A 13,068-nucleotide genomic window follows, 5' to 3' on the forward strand; every position below is an offset into this window, starting at 1 on the left:
CTGACTTTGCCTTACCTTTTTCTTAGAATAAATAAGTTGGTTCTGTCTGTCCAAAATTTTCCTCTCCTAAACGCAGGTGCCAAACAATGATAAGGAATAATTCACTTCATTCTCTAAAGAAGAACATACTATAAATATTATAAATAATGTGAATAACAACATAAGGTGTCTACATTTCTAATTTTGCATCTTTCTCAATTCCAGAATTCTTGGTGTTTTATTATTATTGAATAACAAAGAAAATTCAGATTAGTTTCTATCTCCTACCCATTTAACCCATGGCTGACAAGTCAATGCCGACTTCTTGTGACTCTGTAGGACACAGTAGAACTGCCCCATAGGTTTCTAAGGCTGTAAATCTTGACGGAAGCAGACTGCCACATCTGTCTCCCGAGGAACAGCCGGCAGATTCCAGCTGTTTCAGTTAGTAGCTGAAAGCTTAACCACGGAGCCACCAGGGATCCTTTTTATCTCCTATTAGAGTGTAACGGAACATGCCAGCATTCACAATAACACTTTATATTATCGGCATATTCAATAAAGAAAGATCACTCACCACTTGTAACTTTAGTCACTACATTAATCACTTACACGATTCAGACTCTCTTACGTTTCTAGTCCCTGGACATGCATTATAGACTATTTTATTGAATTTTGAGAAAATTATATTAGCCAAACTGCAAGTAAATCTTTACTAGAAAATGGTCAGCATATTGTTCAATGAGAGACTAAATCCAGTCAAATACTTGCCATACATGATGGGTACAATCCTTTTTTAAAATCAAAAAGGACATGAGTTCACAGGACACTTTCTCAGAAATACATTATTTTCTCAATCACCTTGAAGTCTGCAGTCCAGGTTATTGGAACAAAATAGGGCCCACAAGGCACCCTGAACAGTGCAGTAGCCATGTGACACAGTAATATTTGAAAAAGCTTCCTCACAACCGTAGTATTTACAACAGTAAAAGAGAATATCAGAAAATACCTAAAGGTTCACTCTAAAAACCCACGAAACCCATTGCTGTCAAGTAGATTCCAACTCACAGCAACCCTACAGGACAGAGTAGAACTGCTCCATAGGGTTTCAAGGGAGTGGCTGGTGGATTCAAACTGCAGACCTTTTAGTTACCAGCCAAACACTTAACCACTGTGCCACCTAGACAGGTGAAACAAGTAATGGAACTGCCATAGAGTGGCAAACCAGCCTTTACACATGATGATATCACTTTATATTCATCAACTAGAGACAGGTCCATTGAAACTGTTCACTGAAAACGTAAAATGGCAATATATCATGCACGTTTGAGTCCATTATTGAGAAAGTATGTGAATATATGTAAAAAAGAATATAACGCAGCATTTTTACAGTGGTTTTCTGTGAATGGTAGGGTTTTAGATCATTTTTTGCCTCCACTTGATAATTTTTTGTAGTGTTTCTCTTTTCAATTAGCATATTTCCTTAAATTTAGGAATAAATGCAAAAGGCATATTTGTATTTTTGAAAAACAAGACATTTCTTCCCAAGCAGGAAAAACAAATATCTTTTTTGTTTCCTAAACATTCTGAATGTAACTTTTAGAGCACTTACCATGTAGAATCAGGATTATTCTCCTGACAAAAATACAAGCTCTGATAAGAGCAGTTATTATTTTTTAACTAACACTGCATCCTTGTGTTTAGCACAAGGCATGGTACATTACAGACGCTTCATACATTTTGACTGCCCACTTTTTTTACTTTCATCTAATGTCTTCTTTCTCCCACATTTGACTCTATTTGAATTACTTCCACCTCTCTCAGATGTCACACACTTGTGAAGACATTATGGTACAAAGCGTAAGTGAGCAGGCATTACCATGACAAACAATTTAGGGCCAAAAAGATGTCATTTGGCAAAGTCTGCTGAACCTCCACCAGGATCTCTGTCTAAACACTGACCAACATATGTAAAAAACCAAACCAAACCCACTGCCGTTGAGTAGATTCCAACTCATCGCAACCCCATTGGACAGAGTGGAACTGCCCCATAGGGTTTCCAAGGAGCGCCTGATAAAGTTGAACTGCCCACCTTTTGGTTAATAGCCATATCGCTTAACCACTACACCACCTGGGTTTCCAACATACATGTATAGTAACATAAAAATAATAAAAGCTGGGGTGTGATGGGGCCAAAGGGTATAGAGAGCACTTGATTCAGTAGTAGAGGGTCTCTGTGATAGCAGCAATTGAAGAACCCCTTTAGTTGCATTATCCCCAAGTGCTCTACTGGGCTTCTTTTGTATAATGATAAAACCCTGACAATTTCTAGACTAACACAGCATAAGGAACTAGGACTTGTATTGCATAGCTTAAGCAACCCATTTCATGAATTTTGAAAGTTCAGCTAGGTTTCTGACCGTAACAATCCCTTTTAGCACTCTCCTGAGAAACCAGAGGGCTCGTTCTGCACCCCAACCCCATCCGCCACCCCAATACTAATTTAATGCCTGATAGTGCTGCTGGGTCCAGATACTCACTTCCTTCCAAGGGAGGCTCCAGAATATCTATATTGGAGGAGTTTAAGGGAAACCCTGGTGGTGCAGTGGTTAAGTGCTATGGCTGCTAACCAAAAGGTCTGCAGTTCGAATCCACCAGGCATTCCTTGGAAACTCTATGGGACAGTTCCACTGTGTTCTATAGGGTCGCTATGAACCAGAATTGACTGGACAGCAATCAGTTTGGTTCTGGTTTATTTTAGTGGTTAGGAGTACTGAAGGGGGCCAATTTAACAGGGTGTGTCCTACTGAGCATGTTACTTAACCTTCAGTGCCTTGTTTTTCCCATCTGTAAAAATGCAAATAATAAGGCTACATTCCTAATGAGGTTGTTGTGAGGGCTGAGTGGAATAAGATTTGCAAAGTGCGTAGAAAAGTGCCTAAACCCATTGCCATCATTCACCACTGAAAATAATATTTACTTACCTTGTATATTTTTATGGGGATTGATGACAATTGTTGGCGAGTGTCTTAGTCACCTAGTGCTGCTATAACAGAAATACCATAGTGGATGGCTTTAGCAAAGAGAAATTTATTTTCTTACAGTGTAGTAGGCTACAAGTCCAAACTCAGGGCATCAGCTCCAGGGGAAGCCTTTCTCTCTCTGTGTGGGCTCTGGAGGAAGGCCCTTGTCATCAATTCTTCCCCTGGTCAAGGAGCTTTTCAGGCACAGTGACCCCAGGTCCAAAGGATGCACTCTGCTCCTGGTCCTGCTTTTTTGGTGGTATGAGGTCCCCCATCTCTCTGTTCGCTTCTCTAATTTATATCTCAGAAGAGATTGGCTTAAAACGCAATCTAATCTTGTAGATCTCATCAACATAACTGTCTCTAATCCATCTCATTAACATCATAGTGGCAGGATTTACAACACATAGGAAAATCACATCAGAGGGCAAAATGTTGGAAATCACACAATACTGGAAATCATGCCTAGCCAAATTGATATATGTATTTTTGGGGACACAATTTAATCCATGATCGTGAGGGAAACAGTTAAAGTCCTTTCAAGCACTCCTTGGCATCATACAATTTCCCCTTTTATGTCAGGCGTGGGGACCTCTTTCAACTCTTTGTGCTTCCTCATGTGTCTTATCAATTATCTCTGCTACCTCCAGTAGTTCTGCCCAGAGATTATAGCCTGCAACTTGTCACCTGTTCATGGATGTCTGAAATCGATTTTGCACATCCCTTTGTTTCTCTTTCAACCAGCATCAACTCAGTCATTGTCTCCCTTGGGTAGTTGTTATATGTCTCAATTCCCACTGCTCCCTTTCCTGACACTGTGATGTTAGTCCTGAAACTCTTGGAAGTTTCCTAGACTGTATTCCTTCTTGAGATTCTGCATGAAAGTGCCAAGTTATTTCATGTTTTTTCCAGTGTCACACAAAACTACTAGAGAAAATAGGATATATATAAATAAGACAATTTTCTTATACTGGGTATTTAAAAGCTGCTGGTATTTTCTTGGATAGTTGTACATACAAATGTATTTTTGCATTTATGTTTAAAATTCCTGTGTTGTGTATGGGGAACACAACTAGGCTCTCCCCCATTAAGCCTAGAATTAAATTATAAAATCAACACATGACACAGTCAGATATCTAACAACTCATGGTAGGCAAACCAAACCATTCATAGATTGAAGCAAGTTTTGACTATAAGCTCAGTGCTAACATTAACAAGAAAGCCAACAGAGGGGATGTGGCAGAAGTAGAACTCCAAAGAGTCATAGAGAGAACACTGAAAGTGTTATTCTAAATCCTAGTCACAATGAAGCTGCCCGGAGTAGCAGATGTAACTGGCTGGCAGATACAGCCCTAACTGACATGTATATCTTGCCAGATGTGCCCTATCCTGATTTCTTTAAACCAGGGCTTCAGACCAGTTCATTCTGGTTTGAACCCCTGCTGATAATTTGCATTTCCGCCCCGGATATATTGAATTAGAATCTACAGTTTAACAAGACCCCGAGGTGATTCTTACGTATGATAAATTTTGAGAACCACTGTTCTACAAATGGTTCTCAGAATTGGTCCCTAGCCAGCAGTATTAGCATCGCCTGGGAACTTGTTAGAAATGCACATTCTCAGCAGAGGTTCAAACTGGTACGAACCTGTTGGAAGCCCTGCTTTGAACACTAGTAGCACATAACTCTCCTTGCTGATTACACGTGATCATCAAGCAAGATTCTGGTTTAGATCCCAACGAAGTTTCCCACGATGGTTGGAGAATACACTAGTCAGGCCAAATCAAGCATTCTATGCACTTAAAAGTACAATATCTTTTTTTAAATTAATAATTTGTCAACGCAGTTCATTTTCCAGTATCAGTCAGTATTTTCATGTCTTAAATTCTAGATTTCAAAGCAGAAAGCCAGACACTGGGCTATAATAATTTTACTAAATTAATTCAACCCTGCGAGGGATTTTCTTGGCAGACTGATGAGTTATTATACATTTCTTTTCAAATATTTATAAGATAAACACAAACCCAGTGCTGTCGAGTCAATTCCGACTCAGCTTCCCAAAACGTAGACTAGGAAATATAGAAGAATTAGAAAGGATATTCTAAAAAAAAAAAAAAAAAGTTAATAATTTCTAAAATGGGTGTCAGTAAAGTATATCACTGAGTTGTTCTGCATATCCTAGATTCACTTCATATATTCCCTCCCTGTTGGCACATGGGCAGCTCAGTGCTACGAGGAAGAATGGGGTGTCAAACACCACACAGCTATATGATGGGGTGGCCCCTGTAAAACAAATTAAGAGTTTTCTGTATGGAAGCTTGTAGCCAGAATCAAGAATATTGTTGAATGAAAACATCCAAGAATTTTTGCTATAAAATTTGAACCTTTGACATGGAAAGGATTCTACCAAATTCTAGATATATAAGTTCCAGAAGATGTGCTCATAGTTTAAATTTTTCTTTTAGAAGGAAAACATTTATTTACCACTGGGTTATTTGCTTTGCATGTTTTCATTCATTTACATAGCACACAGTTGTAGAACACCTACTAAATTCTAAGTGCTGCAATGAAAAGAAGAGTAAGAATGAAAAGTTGCAATGAAAAGAAGAATATGACACTCTCTCTCTCTCCCTGGAGTTCACTGTGTATTGGATGGCCCTTAACCAAATCATTACATCATATCAAGGCAGTCATGAATAGTTCTATATACTGAGGACAGGCTCACGCGTTAGACCTGTCCTGACTCTATGAACCAGGCCACAGTGCACCCTATCTTGAGATATGACACTCATATCTGTGTTATAATCTTCTTCTTCATCTTTTCTTCCTTGTCTTTTTTCTTTATTCAACTGCCTGCAGTTGAACAGATGCCAAAAGACAGACTTTTTGAGACTTCTCTCCCACACACGTTTGCCAGGGATATAATTCTTCTAAATAAATGTTTCCTAAATGTCTCCCAGGGGTTGTTGAACCCTTGAGGATTCCCAGACATATTCAAAGAGGTTCACAAGTTCTACAGAAATTGCTCTGTATTTTTTTTTTTTCTTTTCATCTTAAGGACAATTTTAATAATATAGAAAATATATTTCCTAATAATAATTTCCAATTTAAATACTTTTTTTCAGAATGTATTTTAGCCTCTTTAATTCTCTTTTTTCCAAACTGAGATCATCAGCACCAGACCTAGGGATCCAAGGACCTATTCTAGGGAATCCATAAAAATCAGGTCTTTCACCAGACTTATTGGTCTGACAGAGACTGGAGAAAACCCAAGAGTATGGCCCCCGGACACCCTCTGAACTCAGTAGTGAAGTCACTCGTGAGGTTCACCCTTCAGCCAAAGATTAGACAGGCCCATAAAACAAAATGAGACTAAATGGGCACACTAGCCCAGGGGCAAGGAGAAGAAGGCAGGGGGAACAGGAAAGCTGGTAATGGGGAACCCAAGGTCGAGATGGGGAGAGTGTTGACATATCGTGGGGCTGCAACCAATGTCATAAAACAAAGAGTATTAATTGTTTAATGAGAAACTAATTTGCTCTGTAAAGCTTATCTAAAGTACAATAAAAAAAAATAAAAATTAGGTCTTTCAGAAATATTTTTCTAAACCTAAACAAATAACTATAACCTTTGCTCCAAAAACTAGCTTATTTAACTAAAAATAAACTTATGGAGCCAAGTTGTAGCAGGGACTACTCTTTAAACCGATGCTATCTATGTTTCTGGCACAAGCTGAAGACCAAGGACAAGCTAGGCAAGGGCTAAGGTAATGGAAAAGATTACCAGTTATTTCTTATTTTCACACAGTGAATACTGCGAATATGTATAACTTCACTTATTCAGCTCTTTATATTTAAAAAAATCCAAAGTTCAATAAAATCACTTCAAATTTATCCCTGCCAGTATTGTTCTCCATTGCCATAGAAAAGTTATTTGCCAGAATAAATATCTTTATACTTTTTTAAAAAAGAAAAATCACAAACAGCTTTTATACATGAACTAGAGGTCAAAGGTTATTCCGAATGCCAGTTATTTACAGATATCAATCTATAAAGGAATCAGTTCTTCCATATAGTTCTGTTCAGTTTAATTTGAGAAGGTATGTTGAACACAGAGTCTGAAGAAAAGAAGCCCCAATGAGCAAATATTCATCCCATCCTTAGAGGCCAGCCTCATAGCTTGTTAGTCCTGTCTCTATCTGGGAATATATTAGGGATATTGAAGGCAATTTTACCCCTACTCGTCCCTCCTCAGGGTGTGGAAGAAAGGCACTGGATAATACTGGGATTCAGTGTAAGGCTTGAACCCTTTCCACAGTCTCCAGATACCAAAGCACTTAAGGGTCAAACTATTCATTCTACCTTGTATTCTTCAGCCCTAACATAGGTCAACAAACGATCTCGGAAACCAGATTTTTTAAGTTCTCCCCCTGCTCCAGCTGTAACAGATCAACCCTGTCACAGACTATTTCTTTATAATATATATTTATTTGCATTTAAGATTAGAAAGTAAATCACTCACCATGATAGATTGGTTACAGACATTGTAGCAGCTTGTGAAGTCTTCTTCTCTTGGTTTCAGAATAGGGGATCAGTAGACAAGATCACTGGGAATTTTAGCCTTGCTTCCAGAACGATGCACAAACCATTTAGTTACTCACTGTTTGAGAAGACCTATAAAGAGAATGAATATAGTGATAGCTATATTACCCAGTCTATATAATTTTTCACAGATTTATTTAATTACGGTCAATGGCTTAGTTGTGGTATAAGATACACAGAAGAAAATATGAATTTTCTCTTGAAATATAGCACATGTTGTAAAACAAAGATAAAATTAAACCAGCCATATGATGAACTGAATGCCTTGCCTTTAAAATCAATTGAAAGGTTAATAAAATGTTCACTGCCTGAAGTAAAGAATACAGGGAAAGAATAGAATGAGTTTTTAGAGACATTAATTTTTTTCTCCATAAAATACTCACTAAACCATTTTACATAAAAATTATTTTTAAACCATTTTACATATCCATGATAAAAGGATCAGAACAAAGATCCTGACTAGCCCATAACAGATACTCAAAAAAATTTAATTTTTTGGCACAACCTGTGACCATGTCCAAAACTGTAACAAAAAAAAATCATTCACTTACTAAAGCAGAATGACTAAGAATTTATATTAATATGTGGAAAGTAAGCCTGTATGTATTTATATAAGAAACATTTCCACACACTTTTATTGAGCATCTAATGTATACAAGGTCCTGTGACTTTAAAATGAAAATTTCTTAAAGTTCAGTTTATTTCATGGTACTATATTAGATCCTTCAATTATTTGGGGTCATTAAGCCAGGGCTGTTCCATTAAATAAACATTTATTGAGCACTTACTATGTGCATTTACGCTATCATAGGTATAGCCTGAAAATAAACGTATGAAACAGACATTGTCCCTGACCTCAAAAAACATTTTATGTAAAAAAAAAGATGAATTTTAGTAAAACAGGATAAATGTGCTAATAAAAATACATACAATATTAATGGAAGCACAGAATAGGGGCTTCCAGTCCAGCCTTAGAGATTTGGCAAGGATTTCTAAAGACAATATACCCCAAAACTATGACCATCAGGTTTGACTAAAAGTTTCAAAAAATGCAAAATTAAAGAGGCTTAGAAAAGAGTTTATTTCTCTCTCATAAAAATAAATCTTGAGTTAAGAAGCCCAAGGTGGATATGGCAACTCCACAGGCACCAAGGATAGAGGATCATTTTCTCTTGTTTCACCATTGTTAACATATGTTCCCCTTCAGGGCCCAAATGGCTGCCAAGCTCTGGCTAATAGGTCTACCTTCCATCTAGTAGAAAGGATGAAGAGGAAAAGAAGGATGGTTTCTAAAATTCATACGTGACATTTTGACTTGCATTCCACTGGCCAGAGCTTAATAACTTAGCCACTGTTGGTTACAAAAGGGACAAGAAAATGTAGCCATTATTCTAGGTAGCCATATGCACAGCAACAAATCAAGCTGTACATTAGTAAGAAGGAAGGGACAAGTGGATACTGGGAGAAAACTAGCAGCGTCTGCCATGCTTGAGACTCACGAGTATTTACGCCCAACGGTTTATGATTCTGTACTGTATGACCACCTACTTCAAAGCGGCAAACCCAGAGGCACAGCGGAGGTGGAATCAGCCCATCGTTTATTGGTAATTTTACATATTTGATACATAATTTTAAATCTCAAACTTCTTCAGCTTCCTTAAGTCACTCGTGTTTTTGTTATTAGCTGCTGTTGAGTTGGCCCTGACTCATATTGGTCCCATGCACAATGAAATGAAATGCTACCCATTCCTGCACACCCCCATGACTGACTGTGCATCAGACCATTGTGATCCATAGGGGTTTTACTGGCTGATTTCGGAAGTAGAACACCAAGCTTTTCTTCCTACTCTGTCTTAGTCTGAAAGTTCCACTGAAACCTGTTCAACATCAGAGCAACACACAAGCCTCCATGGACAGACAGCTGGAGGCCGATAATTAAACCCAGGTCTCCCATATGGAAAATGAAAATTCTACCACTGAGTCACCAATGCCCCCAAATCATTCATTGTCGCTGTTGTTGTTAGTTACCATTGAGTCAATTCTAACTCATGGCAACCCCATGTGTGCACAGAACTGCTCCACAGGGTTTTTAAGGCTGTAGATTGACAGGTCTGTCTTCCCAGACACCTCAGAATGGGTTCAAACTGCCAACCTTTCAGCTAGTAGTCAGAACAAAATATCTATTGTGCCCTACTATTAACCAGGTTTTAAGCTAAGTACTAGGGATGCAGACATTAATAAGAAATATACTTTACACTTAAAGAACTCACTGTTTAACACAGAGGCCATCATGTAAAAAAATGCAATGTGAAAATTGTTGTGCAGGTACAAATGCATCTGAGTGGCTATAGCGGAACAGAGAAAGAACCATGATTCTAATCGATTATAATTTTAATAGATCCTGACTGCCAGAACTATTTTAGTGTGCCAATGGGATAAGCAGCTATAAAGATCCATATCCTAAACAGTCTCCTTAAATTCCAAAAGAAGCTTTCAACTCCACCCTGTGCTTGGTTAATTTGTCAAAGCACGCAGAATTATTTCTACTAAGGGCACGGGAACTCTAAATTCTCCCCTCAAATGCAACTTCATACTCTCTAAGTCTCTATTGCCTGATTCTTATCAAGAGTTCAGTGGTGAGAAAAAATACGTACAGCATATACTCTGATGCAATTAATTCATTCTTCCAGATATTCTTAATTCTATCTTCAGAGAGCTGTGTATCTGGACATCATTAATTGATTCCTAATCAAATTGCTTTTATTGAATTACCCTTTGGGGTTTTGCCAAGAGCTTCCTTTGAGAAACATCATTAAAGAAAATAATAAACAAGCAAAAGCCAGGCCTATGAATTCAGTTATTATGTTTGGTAAATATTCTCCAATACAAAAGCCTTGCCTTTATGAGCATTCAAAACAAACAAACAAACAAAGCCAGGTGTCAGCAGTAGGAAAACTATTTTCGTAAGATTCTGGTTTGCTTTCATCCTAGAGATATTACTTCATCTAATTTATTATGGTTCTTTACTTGCTTTAACTTATGGGAAGCTCTGAAACAAATTTGTGAAATTTCTGTAAGAACTATTCAAGCCTTAAAGACTGCTTTTTAAAACTACCCTTATTTTCCTTTTATGATAACTTTAATTTGTAATGTGTGTGTGTGTGTGTGTGTGTGAAATATACACAGCAAAGGATACACCGTTTCAACAAATTCTCCACGTACAACTCAGGGGCATTGTTTACATTTTTTAAGTTGTATAAGTATACTCACTATCCTTTCCCGAATTATTCCACCACCATTAACATAAAGCCACTGTCCTCTAAGCTTCTCATTTAACCTTTCCAGATGCTATCGTCAATTTGATCCCACATAAATACATCTCTGACAGAGCGTAATACTCAAGGCAGGCATGCTTTACTCATTAGGTTAAACTGTTGTTGATAAACACACACATACGCATACATATGCGTACATATACACATACATAAAATCCTCCCCAAGTCCTGTTTTGGAATGAGAAGAGGTATAATTAAAGGCCACGATTACCAATTCGTTCACTTCGGCAGAACACTGAAATAATAAGTCAGGAAGTTTCATCCTTAGATTGAGCCACATCAAACTGCTGCTTTTGTAGGTCAAAAATGCTCACATATTGGCAAAGCATATGGTACAACTTAATAGAAGTTAAGGATGTGACTTTAGTCCTAAAGTTCACGAAAATTCCCTAAAATGCTGGTAATAATGTTAAAAAGTGCAATCTGTTCTCAATATCCTTTACCTTCAATAACTACCAAACGTGGATTTCTATAAGCTCAGATGATGGAAGGAATACCCTGAGTCATTATGCCAAAAAGAACCGGTCGACGTTCAACCATTTCAGGCAGTAACATATGATCAGGAACTGATGGTACTGAAGGGAGAAGTTCAAGCTGCACTGAAGGCAATGGCGAAAAGCAAGGCCCCAGGAACTGAGGGAATACCAACTGAGATGTTTCAACAACCGGATGCAACGCTGGAAGCGCTCACATGCCTATGCCAAGAAATTTGGAAGATAGCTACCTGGCCAACCAACTGGAAAAGATCCATATTTATGCCTATTCCCAAGAAAGGTGATCCAACTGAATGCAGAAATTATCGAACAATATCATTAATAACACAAGCCAGCAAAATTTTGCTGACGATCATTCAAAAGCAGCTGCAGCAGGACACTGACAGGGAACTGCCAGAAATTCAGGCCAGATTTAGAAGAGGATGTGGAACGAGGGTATCACTGCTGATGTCAGATGGATCCTGGCTGAAAACAGAGAATGCCAGAAACATTTTCACCTGTGCTTTATTGACTATGCAAAGGCATTCAACTGTGTGGATCACAACAAATTATTGGTAACACTGCAGAGAATGGGAATTTTGGAACACTTAATTGTGCTCATGAGGAATCTGTACATGGATCAAGAAGCAGTCGTTCGAAGAGAGCAAGGGGAAACTGCATGGCTTAAAGTCAGAAAAGGTGTGTGTCAGGGTTGTATCCATTCACCATACCTATTCAATCTGTATGCTGGGCAAATAATCTGAGAAGCTGGACTATGTGAAGAATGGGGAATCAGGATTGGAGGAAGACTCATTAACAACCTGCATTACGCAGATGACACAATCTTGCTTGCTGAAAGTGAAGAGAACTTGAAGTACTTATTGACGAAGATCAGAGGCCACAGCCTTCAATATGGATTACACATTAACACACACAAAAAAAATTCTCACAATTGTACTAATAAGCAACATCATGATAAATGGAGAAAAGAATGAAGCTGTCAAGGATTTCATTTTACTTGGATCCACAGTCAACACCCATGGAAGCAGCAGGCAAAAAATCAAAAGACACATTGCACTGGGCAAATTGGTTGCAAAAGACATCTTTAAAGTGCTCAAAAACAAAGATGTCACCTTGAAGACTAAGGTGCGCCTGACCCAAGCCATGGTGTTTTCATTCACCTCATATGCATGGGAAAGCTGGACAATGAATAAGGAACACTGAATAAGAATTGATGCCTTTGAATTATGGTGTTGGTGAAGAATATTGAGTATACCATGGACAGCCAAAAGAATGAACAAATCTGTCTTGGAAGAAGAATGCCCCTTAGAAGCAAGGTAGGGGATACTTAGTCTCCCACACTTTGGACATGTTATCAGGAGAGACCAGTCACTGGAGAAGGACATCATACTTGGTAAAGTAAAGGGTCAGTGAAAGAGGGGAAGACTCTCAACGAAATGGACTAACAAAGTGGCTGCAACAATGGGCCCAAGCATAACAATGATTATGAGGATGGCGCAGGACCAGGCAGTGTTTTATTCTGTTGTACACAGAGTCACTGTGAGTCAGAACCAACTGAATGGCACCTAACAACATATGTAAATATGTAAAACAAAATAAATTTTAGAGAATTTCATTTTTTATAACATTTTTTTC

The 13,068-nt window shown here is 38.1% G+C and overlaps 1 protein-coding gene across 1 annotated transcript in view; it reads right to left on the bottom strand.

Annotated features, from left to right (window-relative positions):
• Positions 1 to 13,068, bottom strand: part of OXR1 (oxidation resistance 1) — a 488,381-nt gene that overhangs the window by 379,267 nt on the left and 96,046 nt on the right. Inside the window, exon 2 of the mRNA XM_049854290.1 lies at positions 7,525 to 7,676. Coding sequence (XP_049710247.1) covers positions 7,525 to 7,547 — 23 coding nt within the window. The 5' untranslated portion in view covers positions 7,548 to 7,676. The remainder of the gene's footprint in view (positions 1 to 7,524; positions 7,677 to 13,068) is intronic.

This window comes from Elephas maximus, chromosome 15 (assembly GCF_024166365.1).
Source record: "Elephas maximus indicus isolate mEleMax1 chromosome 15, mEleMax1 primary haplotype, whole genome shotgun sequence".
NCBI lineage: Eukaryota > Metazoa > Chordata > Mammalia > Proboscidea > Elephantidae > Elephas > Elephas maximus.